The sequence below is a fragment of the Mustela nigripes genome, chromosome 2 (assembly GCF_022355385.1).
Source record: "Mustela nigripes isolate SB6536 chromosome 2, MUSNIG.SB6536, whole genome shotgun sequence".
NCBI classification, from domain to species: domain Eukaryota; kingdom Metazoa; phylum Chordata; class Mammalia; order Carnivora; family Mustelidae; genus Mustela; species Mustela nigripes.
The window spans coordinates 160,686,112-160,700,500 of record NC_081558.1 but is presented as its reverse complement, the minus strand read 5'-3'; the positions used below and the strand labels follow the sequence as shown (position 1 = coordinate 160,700,500).

At 45.2% G+C, this 14,389-nt stretch overlaps 1 protein-coding gene across 1 annotated transcript; it reads right to left on the bottom strand.

The window, feature by feature from the left end:
* Positions 1 to 4,585: 4,585 nt before the first annotated feature.
* GCSAM (germinal center associated signaling and motility) lies at positions 4,586 to 13,517 on the bottom strand. The gene is given in 7 exon segments (XM_059388126.1): positions 4,586 to 4,962; positions 4,964 to 5,190; positions 6,096 to 6,124; positions 8,089 to 8,135; positions 9,180 to 9,221; positions 11,231 to 11,299; positions 13,382 to 13,517. Coding segments are annotated over 7 exon segments (525 nt in total). The 5' UTR covers positions 13,411 to 13,517; the 3' UTR covers positions 4,586 to 4,880.
* Between the last annotated feature and the right edge of the window lie 872 nt (positions 13,518 to 14,389).

Here is a 14,389-nt window from a genome sequence, read left to right as displayed (position 1 = left end):
GTTTGACTCTGGCTCTGGTGCTGTGGGAAGAGCTGAACTTTGTAACTTTGTGCCTAAAGCCTTTTGAGATGTCTGGAAAAAAAAATGGTATTCGTGTCTACACTGTTCTGCTGTAGGAGATGAGTTTACTGGTCGTCATACGTTTTCATGATGAGCATAACGCCTGGTGCATCACGAGGTCTCAGCAGCTCTCTGTGATATCACTGAAGGATTTGAGAAGAGACACTGGTCTTTTCTGGAAGTCCGTTAGATTCAGGCAGAAGGGGTACAGTCAGAATAGTGGCATGTGCCACTTCTGTCATTGCCAGAGAAATTCTGTCCATGCATCCAATTCTTTTCTACTTTTCAATTTAACTTAGCTCTATAGATCATTTTAAGGATGTGTTTTGCAACGAGTCCAGGAAAAATGGTGAAGGGGAGGACAATAATAAGAAGGGCTCCCTGGGTGGCTCAGTCGGTTGAGTGGCTGACTTTGGCTCAGGTCATGATCCTAGGGTCCTGGGATCGAGCCCCGCATCGGGTGCTCTGCTCAGCGTGGAGTCTGCTTCTCCCTCTCCCTCTGCCTGCTGCTCTGCATACTTGTACTCTCTCTCTGTCAAATAAATAACATCTTAAAAAAAGAAAAGAAAAGAAAAGCTGCTGGTCTCGTTAGGCAATGAGACTGTGCAGAGCAGATAGGAAACAGCAGGAAAAACCAGCCTGGTGTAAACATGGAGACAGACTGTGGGGGTGTGGATAGTCAGAGAAGAGAGTGGTCGGTGTCCTTTCATTGGAGACGGCCTTGCCTAGGAAGGACGACACAGCTGAGCCTGAAGCCGTGGTGGGGTTGGAATAAATAGATTTGCTTTCCTTTACACTTGTGTCTGATTAGGATAAGATCATGTTCTTTCTTTTCTCATTCATACATTCATTTATTTATTTTTATTTTTAAGTAGGCTCCGTGCCCAATGTGGAGCCCAATGTGGAGCTCAATGTGGAGCTTGATTGCATGACCCTGAGATCAAGGTCTGAGCTGATATCAAGAGTTGGATGCTTAACCGACTGAGCCACTCTTTTCCCTTTTAGCTGTGGGCTCTGCATGGATCCCTGCCCCATTCAGAGTCTCATCAGTACTGAGAAACATGAGAGAAGTCTCTGGATGTCTTCCCTTCCCTGCTCCCACTGTGGTTCCTTGCCTTACAATAGGCTCCTTCACATCATTCCTGCGTCACTGGCAGTGGTGTCCACAAGCAGTCCCCTCCTCTCATATTAGGAAACTGAGGTCTGGAGAAGTGAAACGATGAGTCTAGAGTTCCACCGTCTTGGGGAGCAATGTCCAGTCCACTAGGCAAACTCATACCATCAATGGCCTCTGACTTTGGTAGGCACCCTAGGGTGATGTTTAGATCAGGCTTGACTCCATCCCCAAAGAGCACAGGTGGTGAGAGGGGAAGGGGTGAGTTAAGAGATGTCATCATCAGACTGTAGAAGGCTTCCTGGATGATAATGATCACGCAGGGATCCCCCCGAGTGCCTTACAAAAGCGGGAAAGTGGGAAGAACTTACACTGAGCCATTTAACAGATGGCAGAACTGAGGTACGCTCAGATCTGGGGACTTTCCAGGTGCTTTCTGAACACAAGAGGCTGGCTGGAAATAGGACAGAGTCAGATACATGTAAACAGAATCTCCTTTTGTCTGAAGGCTCCTGTGATATCTTGCCCTGTTGTGCCTATGCCCTTCCATTCCATTCCTGAGAATATTCGAAGCACCTGTCACCCAAGGTTGTCCTAAAAACGTCAGCATTTGAATTTATTTGTTATCATTGGTAGATTGTTCTGACCTAGCTTTGCCCTTTTCTTGTACTTCTCTTCTGTTCTGAATAGGAATTTATGCATAGGCTAAGGGATTATTTATAGATGCTACGATGAAGGTAAAACGGAAACCACAAAGCCTGCCGTTGCCGCATGAAGTTTGCCTCTGTGAACTGTCTGTGTACAGGTGTAAGGAGAGCATGGGGGAGGGGAGTTTCCTGATTGTATCTATGTCCCAAGGGAGCAGTTTAAATCCTCAGCCTCCATTTCTTATCAAGAACCCAGGAATTATGCGGCGCCTGGGTGCCTCAGTGGGTTAAGCCTCTGCCTTTGGCTTGGATCATGATCTCAGGGTCCTGGGATGGAGCCCCCACATCCGGCTGCTGCTCAGCAGGGAGCCTGCTCCTCCCCCCCCTCCCGCTTGCCTCTCTGCCTACTTGTGATCTCTGTCTGTCAAATAAAAAATAAATAAATAAATAAAGTCTTTAAAGAAAAGAAAAAGAACCCAGGAATTCTTCCATGGATGGGTGGCATCCCCCACCACTAGAAATTGTGTAAAATACTGTGTGTGTGAGTGTGTGTGTGAATGTGCATTTTCTGTGAAGAGGGTTACAGGGCTTTCACCAAAATCCTGAAGTGTTTGGAAAACAGGATTAGCATTATATGCAGATAGAGCACTCCCGAAGGGCTCTCCTGCTCGAAAATCATTCCCTTCCCTCAGCATTCTGGCTTTCATTATAAGAACAAATGTCCCTGGCTAAGCATTTATATTTAATACATTGCAGGAAAGAGGCATATACTATTTGGGACAAGTAATATTTTCACAGGCGAAGACTCAAACTCGTATAACTTATATTGTACTATAAGTATTTAAACCAGTCAACTCCAGCAAGGATTCAATGTCCAAATGAAAAACTCCAGTTTAAAACCCAGTGGTGCCATTTCTAACCCACTGAAGATCGCTGGATGACCCTGGTCATCACGCCCGTCAACACATTTTCCTCTACGTGTCGCGAAAGTGTTTGTTCCTCTTTGCTCCTTGATATCATTTATTCAAGGTCCGCGGTAAAGGAATTACATACACTAGATGCCACCCTCCCGTTTGCCCCTGATAAAGCCTAACCTTCAATTTATATGCTCAAGGTCACAGAGGGAGGAAGGGATAGAGCCAGGATTGGAATCACTCACAGGCTGAGTCTCGTGTCCACACTCTTTCCCCTAAGTGAATTCTGGCCAAGGGTGAAGGTTAGGGTTCCACAGGGTTCCATGGCTGAAAATGGGATGTTGGCAGAGGACAAGATACCCAGATGTGACTGGCTCTTAGCTGAAGACCATCGACTGCCTGAAGTCTCAGCAAACACGTGTGGACTCATCCAACCTCTTGTCACTACATTTCTCCTCGCTGGCATTTAGTGCATTTTAAATAACAGTTATTTAACATTAGGTGCTTTTGGGGACAAAACAGTAATTAAACACTTAATGTTATCTACTACTTCGTCAACAAACCTCTACTATTTTAACTTCCTTAAAATTAAGACAGTTACCACGGGTTAAATAAAACAGGAAGTGGAGAACACAGGTGTAAATAAAGGATAGAAATAGTCTAATTTGCTGATTATTCTTGGTCTCATTCATATCGTTTGTGGTTTAATATTTTCCTGCCAGTTTATTGGTACCAGCTCTTAAGAGTTGCAATACTCAAACACATTTCTGTTATCGTTATCTCCAAGTATCATCTTTTAGGCCTGGGTGCCTAATTTTTTTTTTTTTTTTCTGAAGAGGGCAAAAAATATATATAGATTTTTGGCTTTGCGGGACCTCCAGTGTGTGTCACAACTACTTAACTCTTCTGTGGCTGAGCAGCCATCATCAGTATGAACATGTATGCAGTGTAAGTGAATAAGACTGGCTGTGTTCCAATAACATTTTATTTATACAAAGAAAGACAGTAGGTCAGATTTAGCCTGTGGGTCACAGTTTGCTGACCCCTGTTTTAGGGGATAGATGGAATTCTAGGAACAATGAAGAAAACATTAGGAAAAATAATCAGAACATATGGAGAAAGGCTCATTTGAGAAGGGGTATGGTGTGGAGGTGTGGGGGTGTTACTTTCCCCATGTGGACATTTTTTCCCCCAAATTTTATACATGACATGTTAGTTCATCCAGACATACACCATACAGTTGAGTAGAGCCTCTTCTATGTAGTATGTTGGAAGAGTGCTGAATTGGAAGCCAGGAAATCAGGCTCTGAATAACGTTCTGTCAATAACTTGCAATGTACATTGTGCTACTTCTCTCTGAGCAAAAAGGATAGTGGATTAGAGTGTCTCCACAGGTCTTTCTACTCTACCATCCTCTAATGCTATGATTTTCTTGTTAAGATTTCTAGAGAGAAATACAAAGTTAAAAAATATAGATTAAAATTATATGAAAAATTATATAAAAACCTGATGTAGAACTTACTGATTCCACTCACATAACCAACAAAGCCACGAGGGTCAACGAGTCAAAGAACATGATGCAAAGGACATGGCAAAGTGGCACCGGGTGAGAGGAACACATAGGTGCCCACCTGGAAGGCTCAGAGTGAGGGGTTGGGCCTTTGAACATGGTGGAACCAGTGGACCCCTCTCTTGGCACACTTAGTATAATAGATAAAGCTTCCTTGTGATTCTAGGAGACAATCATGTGGACATTTTATGGAGAAGGGTCTGCCTTTGTGATGTTCAAAGTTGTAGAGCACCAAGAATCCCCCCCCCACCCCCCCACTGCCCCTCCCCCCCATCTGCCACTGAGCAAAGCAGCCCATTTCCAAAGCCATTTGGAATCAAAGATGGCCACTCTGTTCTCAAAGAGTGGTGTTCAGGGTAGATGATTGGTCTTTGGATGATGAATATTGAGCTGGATCTAAGAGGTCCTGTGGTTGGCAAATCAGATTCTGCAGAGACCCCTGTAGCAAAGGCTGTTGTGTGTGTGGAGTGGGGGTAAGCCTGAAAGACTCTAGACCCTACACCTGCCTCAACCAGAGCCCTGCACCCCCGGTTTTTATTTATTGCTATTAGACAAGTGCTGGTCCAACTATTTCATTATAAATAGGAAACCTGAGCCTTCGAAGGTAGCAGAGGTAGATGTGGCTGTTGCAGGGCATGGAAGGAGATTCTACTAGGTAAGTTCATATTCATCTTCTGGGGAAGACAAATTGCTTGGAGAGGAATGCACCCGGAGAAGTGCATACGAAGTCTCAGTTTCTCTCAAGTAATTCCTGGGTTTCTCGGTCTTAGGAGAAACATTCTCATAGCACCTCTCGGCAGAGGTCCCTGATGGCTTTCTCCCAAGGACGCTGTGACTAATGAGGGTGTAGCAGAGATCCTCCGAGGAGTTCTGGTCAGCATTGTCCTGCTGGTCAAAGAAGAACTTGATCAAGTGTGGGCCTTGTGCCGTTCTCTTTATATGCTCCAGGCTCAACACAGACCCAACCCTGGCCAAAGTTTGTCTTCCATGACCATCTCTCCTCCACCCCCTGGCTGTTTTTCCTAAATGACTGCCCCTACCCCAACCTCTAGCCCAGACATCCAGAGAGCTCATGCTGTCCAGAGTATTCAGCCTACCCAGACATGTCCTCTCTGGTCCATGTTTCAGAGTGACCCCTGACTATCCCCAGTCATACATATAATTCCCAAGTCTCAGGTCCTGAGGGCAGCCCATTCTTATATAAAAGAATAATCTGAGGCCACCTTCAGATGACTTCTTATGATATTTAACACTTATTCTAGAGATTTTGGCATTATTCAAAAAGGAAGCCCTCAAGAGAAGCTCCCAGGCAATGGAATCTCAGAAGGTAAAAAGCAAAGAAGCAAAGTCCAAGAGGGAGAGTCTGGATCTGGAACTGGGACTTGGTTTTTGAACCATGTCCCTGACTTCTTGTCAGCTGTCTGACTTAGGGGAGAATATCACTTAATCTTTCGGGTTTCTCATTTGTACTACAGGAGAAATAATAGTTCCAGTCTGACAGGGTTGCTGTAACAGTGACATTAGCCACTACAGGCAAAGCTCCCAGCACACTGCCTAGCATCAACAAAAGACTCCATATATATTAGCTCCTTTCAGTAAGATGTACAACAGAGGTGGCTGATGCCACTGCCACCAGGCCCCGTACAGGGCCCTGGGCTAACAAGCACTGGCATCTAAGGTCCTTCTTTCATATCGAGGTTTGAAGGAGTCTTGGAGCCCAACTTCTGCCATCTGGGGTATCTGCCTTGCCACCGGCATCTCAGAAAAAGGCTCAGAGATGTTTCCATTACCTGCATGGGAGCAGATGACATTCTTTCATCTGGAGAAAGAAAATACAATCAATTTCAGGTCATGGGGAGATTTGAGGAGAGAGGGTGGAGAGTGGGGGGGAGGGTTGGACTCTAAAATAGGAGCAGTCGGAGACCCAAACAGCAGGGGAGCAGGTTATCATGACCTGCGACACATCCTTGGGGAGTGACAGGACCATCTAAAGAAACAGCAGAGCTGTGCGGGCTGAGAGTCTGAGTGGAGGGAGACCCATTTGGTGGGGCTTTGGAAGAGAAACCACACTTCCCTCCATCCCCTCACCCCGCCCTCCCTCCTGAAAAATTCATTGCACATCTACCCTGTACCAGGCACTGTGGAGACAAAGAAAAATCAGAAACAGTTCTCCTCGAGGGGCTCACAGGCTAGCATAAGCAGTACACAAGGACCTCAAGGATCCATAGTGCAAAAGAGGACTGTCTGTCTACTGCAGGCGACAGGGGATGGTAGGCGTGCGGGGCCAGTGCTCAGGAAAAGCTCAAGGGAACAAAATTCTTAAATTGAGCAATCCCATTCCTGAACTTGCTAGCAGAGACACACAAAAGCAGGCCAGTTTTTCAAAAGCCAGTTTATTTAAAAGCAACTGGCTCTAGTCTCTCAGCAAAGACACAAACGGACACACTCGCTAAACCCTCGCAAACACACCAACTCAATACGCCAACGTAAGCTTTCATATGGAAGTCCCAGGATGCCCTCCCACACAGGAGGTGGGTGTGCTCCTGCAGGCCCTCTAGTTTATTATATTACGGGTTTACCTTCCCCAAGGACTGACATCCCAGATTCTCACATCTCCATAAATTCCCATGGCCATCTACGACGTCCCTGAGTATCACTATAAGGAACGTCTGTGAGATTTACCATTAGATGTCTTTCTTCCTTCTCTTTCTTCCTTCTTCTTCTTCCTCCCTCCCTCCCTCTCTCCCTCTTCTTCCTTCCTTCCTTCCTTCCTTCCTTTTCTTTCTTTCTTTCTTTCTTTCTTTCTCTCTCTCTCTCTCTCTCTCTCTTTCTTTCAGAGATAGTAGTACAAGCTGGAGAGAGAGGCAGAGGGAGAGGGAGAAGCAGACTCCACACTGGGCAGCCCATGTGGAGCTCCATCCCAGGACTCTGGGATCATGACCTGAGCTGAAGGCAAACACTTAACATACTGAGCCAGCCAGGCGTCCCTAAAGGTTTTGTTTCAACCATGTTTTGCTCTGATGGAGATTGGGGTTTCCTGGGATCCACGATTCCCAGAGGAGATGTTAGGGGTGGGAGGGTCGGATTATTCCCTCACACACTTGACAGAGCTAGTTTGCAAGACTCAGAGTGAATGAATTAGGCTCTGCTCTTTAGACCCAGGAAGGCAGAGGCAAAACTCCACCCCTTTTCTTTACAAACACAGTGGGCTGTCCTCGCCTATACTTCCTTTCTCTCTTTCTTACATGTGTTGCTATTCAGCACCCTCTCCTTCTCGAAGTCCTTCCTAGCTGCAGTACTCTTCTGTCTCCAGAGACCACCGCCTCACCTCCTAAGTGATCTTCCAGCATCCACTCTTGCCATGCACTTCTCTACACAGCAACCCACGCTGCATCTTTTCATGCAAAGGACGTCATACTGGCCCCTAGTTTAAAGGTCCTCAATACTTCTGCAGTTTTCAAGACAAAAACCCCAATCTTAAGCTTGCCCACAAGAGCCTGCCCCTCCCGGTTGCTCTCTGCGCCCCTCCACCTTTCCAGTTATTGTTTCCAGTTCACTCCTCTGGCCTCCAGACGTTAGGGACACAGAGATCAGTAGCCAGTTCCTGCTTTGATGAGCTCACAGTCCCGTGGAGAGAGAGAAAAGCAACTGGATGAGTGACACAGATTCATGTGTAAGTATGACACTGGAAGGATGCCCAAGGAGCTTGCAAAGCCCAGAGAAGGGACAGTGTGGAAATGTAAGTCTGTCCAAAGTAGAAAAGATGAGAAAGCAATGACTTACTCTCCTCTGAGGAATCTGGCTTTGCTTTACAAATATGTTCTTTTTTCCTGAAAAAAGAAAAGGAAGGAAAATTGGTGGTTTCAATATTCTGAAACTCTCCGAGAAAATGACACTGAACTCTAAAACCTTATCTTTAAGTCTTTCATTTGTTAAAGTTATACCTCCTTTAGCGTCATGGAAAACGAAGATGGATAAAAGGAAATATGAAAGATAAGACCGGTAGAAATCTCCACCTGCGTGTGTGTGTGTGTGTGTGTGTGTGCGTGTGTGTGTGTGTGTGTGTGTGTGTGTGTCCTCCCTTCTCCCCTTTCTGGGCTGAGGTAGAATTGATTTATAAATGGAGAACCAATGGTGACATCATTGGTAACTATTTGGGGGGATTTTTTTCTAACAAAATATCAATTTCTTTTATATCATGTGACATAAGGAGTCAAGGTTATTTCCAATTCCAACCCCAAGCCCCCTCTCTGATCTCCAAGCAAGCAAGCAAGCAAGCAAACACAGCCCATGTGAGCACAGGGGTAACTATTCTGTAGAAATGAGTCCTCCAGAGGAACACAGTCTGGATATAAAGGAAGCTCATTATCACCTCAGGAGACAATGTCATGTGCGCCAAGCAGCATGACCATAGGTCTCACTTGGCTTAGGGAGTCTAGTTAATGTCCTTACCAGTCACTTCGGGACCCTGAACTATTTTTAGCATGTCTTTCACTCTCAACGCTTTCCCACTGTGGTGGATGACTTGAATGACGACCCCGGCTGTGAGTTCTCTGTGCAAGGGACAGAACTGTGCGCTTCCATACATGGAGTCTGGCCCTTGCCCTGTGAGGAAGCGGTCCCTTCTCTCCACTGGAGCCAATTTCATCCTTGCTTCTGAGGCTTTCCAGTTCAAGGACCACCATCAAGACTATTGTTCCTGTTTCTCACCAGGCTCCAATTATCACTTCCCTGACTGACTCTCAGATGAGCGTCTGGGGAGTCACAGGCTTCCCCTGTGGCCACAGACAGTGGGCAGTTACAGGTGATTTACAGTAAATACCACATTGAAACCACACTTAGGGAAATAACTCTTGAAAACGATTCTCACTCACCATGGAAGGCAGAAACACCCTTGGGCAACACAGCCGCAGCATCTGAAATAACCGAGAGATGACACAAATCATGCTGGTTTCTACAGCTTGAGTAGGGGGACTCCCTTCCTTTTGCCGGTTCTGTGAAAAACCTTTTTTCCTCCCCACAACCCCAAAGACAGCATTTATTCTAGAGGACTTGGACACATCTATCATGCTACAATGACTCCTTCCTCGTGGGACATTAACTGCCCCTTAGGAAATGTGAAGACGTTGCTTATCAACTCCTAATGGGGGAAGGAACTTTCTGTTCTAGTGTAGGATGGAATTCATTTGTTCACATCCTACACTAGAGCTTCATAAAGTTGGGGACCCTATAGACTTATCTTGTTCAACTCCGGCAAAGATCACCAGCTTGTGCCAGAGTGTCTGGTAAATCTATTTTCAATAAATCCTTGATAAATGAACAAGTAGCTGAGGACAGAGCAACTCTAACTGACTCAGGTCATCATATCTGCCTCTTTGACCTAAGGGGCAGGTCAATTAACAGGACTTGGGATCTCTTTTGTGGCAGGCAGAAAAGGTCCGATCTTTCTGCGGTCAGGCATTCAATCTGAGGTCTATCATGCTGGGCATCTTTCTGAACTTGAGTCATAGTTGAATGTGAAAGCCTTCCATGTCCCTATAACACTATGTAAAAGCATCTGTGAAAATACCACCCAGAAATATCCCTCCCAGTGAGCTTCCCAGGGAGTTCCCTTGCAAAGAGCTCTGAAGGAGAGGTCATAGGCCCTGGCATGGTGGAGTGTTCTGATAGCTGCAGGGGCTCCCTGTACTCCCAGAGTTTGAGGACTGAAAGGCATGGCTCCTCTTTGTGCTACTTTAGATAGAAACTGTAGTTTCTATCTCCTGTTTCTGTGGCTAAAGAAACACAAGGAAACCACTGAACCTCATTAGTGCTGGATTCTCTGAGGAGAGTCAGGTGATGAAAACAGCCAATTTTGAATTACTGATTGGACCAGGATCTCTGGAAAACTTGAGCCACAGTTTCTTTGTCATAAAATAAGGATGCTTACATGGCTTACCCACATTGTAAGGGTCACGTAAAGTTAAATTCAGGCAAAAACTGTTTTTAAGCTGGTTATTTGTTCCATGCAATTTTTTTGCCCCGTATTCTTGCATTTCAACTCGGATGTTTTGGTTTGGGGTGCATTCTGCGGGATACCAGATGCATCTCTATGATAGCAATTCCAGGTTCTCTTAATGCAAAGCTTCCCTAGCCCTGTAGTCCACCCAGTCTCTCCCTTGTTATAAGGCCCATGACCGCTCTGGTCTCTTTCATCATTTGCATTGTATGCGTTCATACATGTCTAGGGATGTCCCCCAAATATATGATCCTTCGCTTGCCCTGAAGACATGTACCGTGTTGGGGGATCTCTGTCTCCCCAACTCCTAACACAAACTTTGGCTCAGTGGTTGCTTTTTAATTTAATTGATATTCTTTCAAGAGCTTCTCCTGAAACCATGGGAAAAAGGAAAATAATTCTATAGGCCACAGAACACCCAGCTTTGCCACTCTTGAAAATTCTTGGACCGTAAGACCCTAGTTCCATAGTCTACTGATTCCCTGGCACTCAAAGGGACTAGTCAGAAAGTCTTGGTTTAACAGCATCAGGGTAATTGCAAGAGTCTCTTTCCATAAACCTTTCAATGATCATGATGATGTGGGAGATGTGGTCACCTCAGAAATAGAAACATAGAGTTTAAAAAGGAACGGTCAGGATGGAGCTGGAGCGCAAAGATACTTGAACTAAATGAACAGAGATAGTAGGAACTAGCAGCCTTATTTCTGGTTGCTGGGGGTTACACTAGGCTCCTAGCAAAATGGCACCTCTCCTGTCCAAGGTTCAAAGTGTTTTTGTCTTTTGTCTTGTCTTCACATTTACTGTAATTTACAACTGCTGCTAGGCAAAGCAGCATGTTCCATTGTGGTGTATGTGAAGTCTAGGACCTGACAGACTTTACTCTTAATAGGCAAAGGCCGGGAGAAGTTTTGTTGGAAATGTTCTCACCTGGGTGTCCTCTCTCTGAAGCTTTGGTTTTTTGGAGCCCAGGGTATTTCTTGAGTGTTCTGCTGCCTCCTAAAATCCAACATAATCAGGAATGAGCTAAGTTCTTCCTTTTCGGGCTTCCTCCCTCAGTTCCCAATTTTTCCAACTTTTTGTCATTTCTTCCATTTGTGTGTCACCTCAGCTTCCACCTGTTCCTCTCAGATCTGTTCGCATCTTCTCTTTAATAAACATGGCAACCTTTTATCTGATGGTTCCTCCATTGCCATGGCAACAGCCCACCAACATTCTCCGACAACCTCCACACACAACTGGTCCTAAATCATTTGTTCCCACATGGCTGGGATTGCTCATGATGACCACGAGACTATCAGTGAATGGAGAGGCCTAGCCACTGGTGCAATCTTTGGGATGGTGCACAGGGATGGGGAAGGGTACTGCCTGTCTCGTGTAAGTCATCATTTTTCACAGCACTAAGACAAAGAACATGGGATAAGAGGAGAAGAAAGGACTAGATAAAGAAAATAAATCTGTTCCTTGCTCAGGTTGGGTTTCTGATAACCATTTTTCTCACTTGTGGGGATTTGAGAATACAGAGAAAAAGAAACTAAACATTAAATATTACTGGGGCACCTGGGTGACTCAGTCCGTTGGGTGTCTGCCTTTGGCTCAGGTCATGATCCCAGGGTCCTGGGATCGAGCCCTGCATCAGGCTCCCTGCTCCCCTGGAAAGCCTGCTTCTCCCTCTCCCTCTCCCACTCCCCCTGCTTGTGTTCCCTCTCTTGCTGTGTCTCTCTCTAATAAATAAAATCTTTTAAAAAATAAGGAAAATGTATCTAATGTTGCCAATAGTTATAGCTGTGATTTACCATTTTATTTATACTTTATGTATTTTTCAATGTTTCTACAGCTAACATGTATTGATGTCCTAATCCTTCACCTGCACACCAAAATTCTAAAAAAGAAAAAAAAAATCCTACAAATGTCATAAAAATCATGACTTTCTCAGTCACATTATACCTGTATTTTGTTTAATTTTCCTTTTCAAGACAGTGATTTCTGCACATTTCCAATCATTCATCAAACTCTTTTTTGAGTGCCTACTGTTTGTTAGAAATAATGCCAGGAAACAGGAATTCAAAGATGACTAAGAAACAGTCTCTACGTTTAAGGAACTCACACATAGATATGAGAATAAGGATTTATAAGCTGATGACATGCCCTAGCTGCAGATGGCTCAAGGCCTGTGAGGAACCAGGGGGGAGTTTTAGGAAACACTGGGTTTCAGGGAGGGGCAGGACACATCCCATGGGCTCACCAAGCCTCCTTTTGGCAGGTGGCATTTTGAGTGCTGTGTCTTTGCTCCCAGGGGCAGGAACTCAGCCTTGGAATGCCGAATGTAATCCTTAAAAGTCTTTCCCTCTCCCTGTCCCATTGAGTTCATCCTCTCTAGACCAGCTCACCAGGGATTCTCTTGTTTTGGATGGTACTAATTTTTATAATGACTGCTTTGATGTTAATGAAGATGATGGTTCCCCAGAACGATAGCTTCTTATTATTGAACCTTACTGCAAGGCACTGTGCTAGCAGCACACACACTAGAAACTGCCAAGATAGGCATTGTATTAGCATGTCCTCTTAAAATTTGGAAACTGAGTTCTAGAAAAAGTCAAATTCTTGACCGATTTTAATGAACTTTGCTTACCCTTCGCAGGGAATGTATACAGGAAGAGGCCTCACTGTGGGCAGAAGCTTGTTATTTATTTTGAACTAAAATAGTAATTAAAGGAGTAGTGATGTCTTTCGGCTCCCTACAGGCATTCGGAACTCAGGAGACCTCCCTGCACTCAGCCCCAGGGCCCCGCCAGCCCCTGAAAGTGTTCCTTTCTGAAGTCAGAGTTTACTGGATGGACCTCCCTTGAGAAAGTCCTTCTGCCTTTTAGGAGTTCTCCACCAGCGGCTGGCTCACTCTGATTCTGGGGAGAAGGCCCGTTCTATAAGGAGTTGAACTTAGTGTATGGCCATCAGGAGGAACGTAATTTTTTTCAGTTCTTTACCCAGTTGTCTCCCCGCACCCAAGGACTTCTTTTTCTCTTTCTGGCTGCAATGCTCTGTCCCATCTCCCCTGCCTGCCTCTGGAGAGTCGGGACTCACCTGTTTTCCCCCAGCGGAGCGTTCCCCATTCTCTCCGTTCTCCCGGGTGACTTCCCCTCAGCCAGCCTGGTGCTCTTAATGGGGTCAGCTCTTGACTTACCGCGTGTTGCTCTGGCCACTGGTGCTGAGAGCTGAAAGAAGCACAGTACCTCCCTGCAGCAGGAGGAGGACCCCAGGGGGAGGAGAGTCAGAGGTGCAGGCAAGCACTCACGCGTGCACAACTTCCTAAAATGTCAGAGCCCCTAAAGGGGAACAATTGTTGCGGCCCCGAGATATGCCTCTTCGGCATATTGATTATTTTAAGTTGGCTTCTTTAAAAAAACTTCAGATATAAAACAAGGTCTGAAAATCAAATAGAAATTACCTTGCTTTAAGAGACTTTTTCGTTGACAAGGGAAATCTCCACGTGTAAGGCTATCAGGAAGAGGGAACTCTAAGTCTCCAGAAAAGGTTGTAAGACAGAAGGCAATTAAATTGGCCTAATAGCATGACCCTTGTTTACTCTGCTTTTTCCTCCCACAACAGACCCTCCAGCCCCAACATCTTTTGTCTTTAACTGAAGATGATATTTATTTATTTTTATCAACTAACATTCGTTTTTATTAGTACTTATTTCTTTCATACATACACAAATTGCTCATGTTTTTACCTCTTGCAATAGAATACAAATGTTCATAAGAGAACATCCTGTTCTAACTTAACAAAATTTGAAACCACTATCTGTGTCCTCTCCTGGTATTTCCCAGTTTGTGGGTTTTTTTTTTTTTTAATTTTTTAAAATTTATTTTCAGCCTAACAGTACTCATTGTTTTTGCACCACACCAGTGCTCCATGCAATCCGTGCCCTCCCTAATACCCACCACCTGGTACCCCGACCTCCCCCACCCCCCGCCCCTTCAAAACCCTCAGATTTTTTTTCAGAGTCCATAGTCTCTCATGGTTCACCTCCCCTTCCAATTTCCCTCAACAGACACTTCTCCAATGAAGACATACAAATGGCTATCAGAC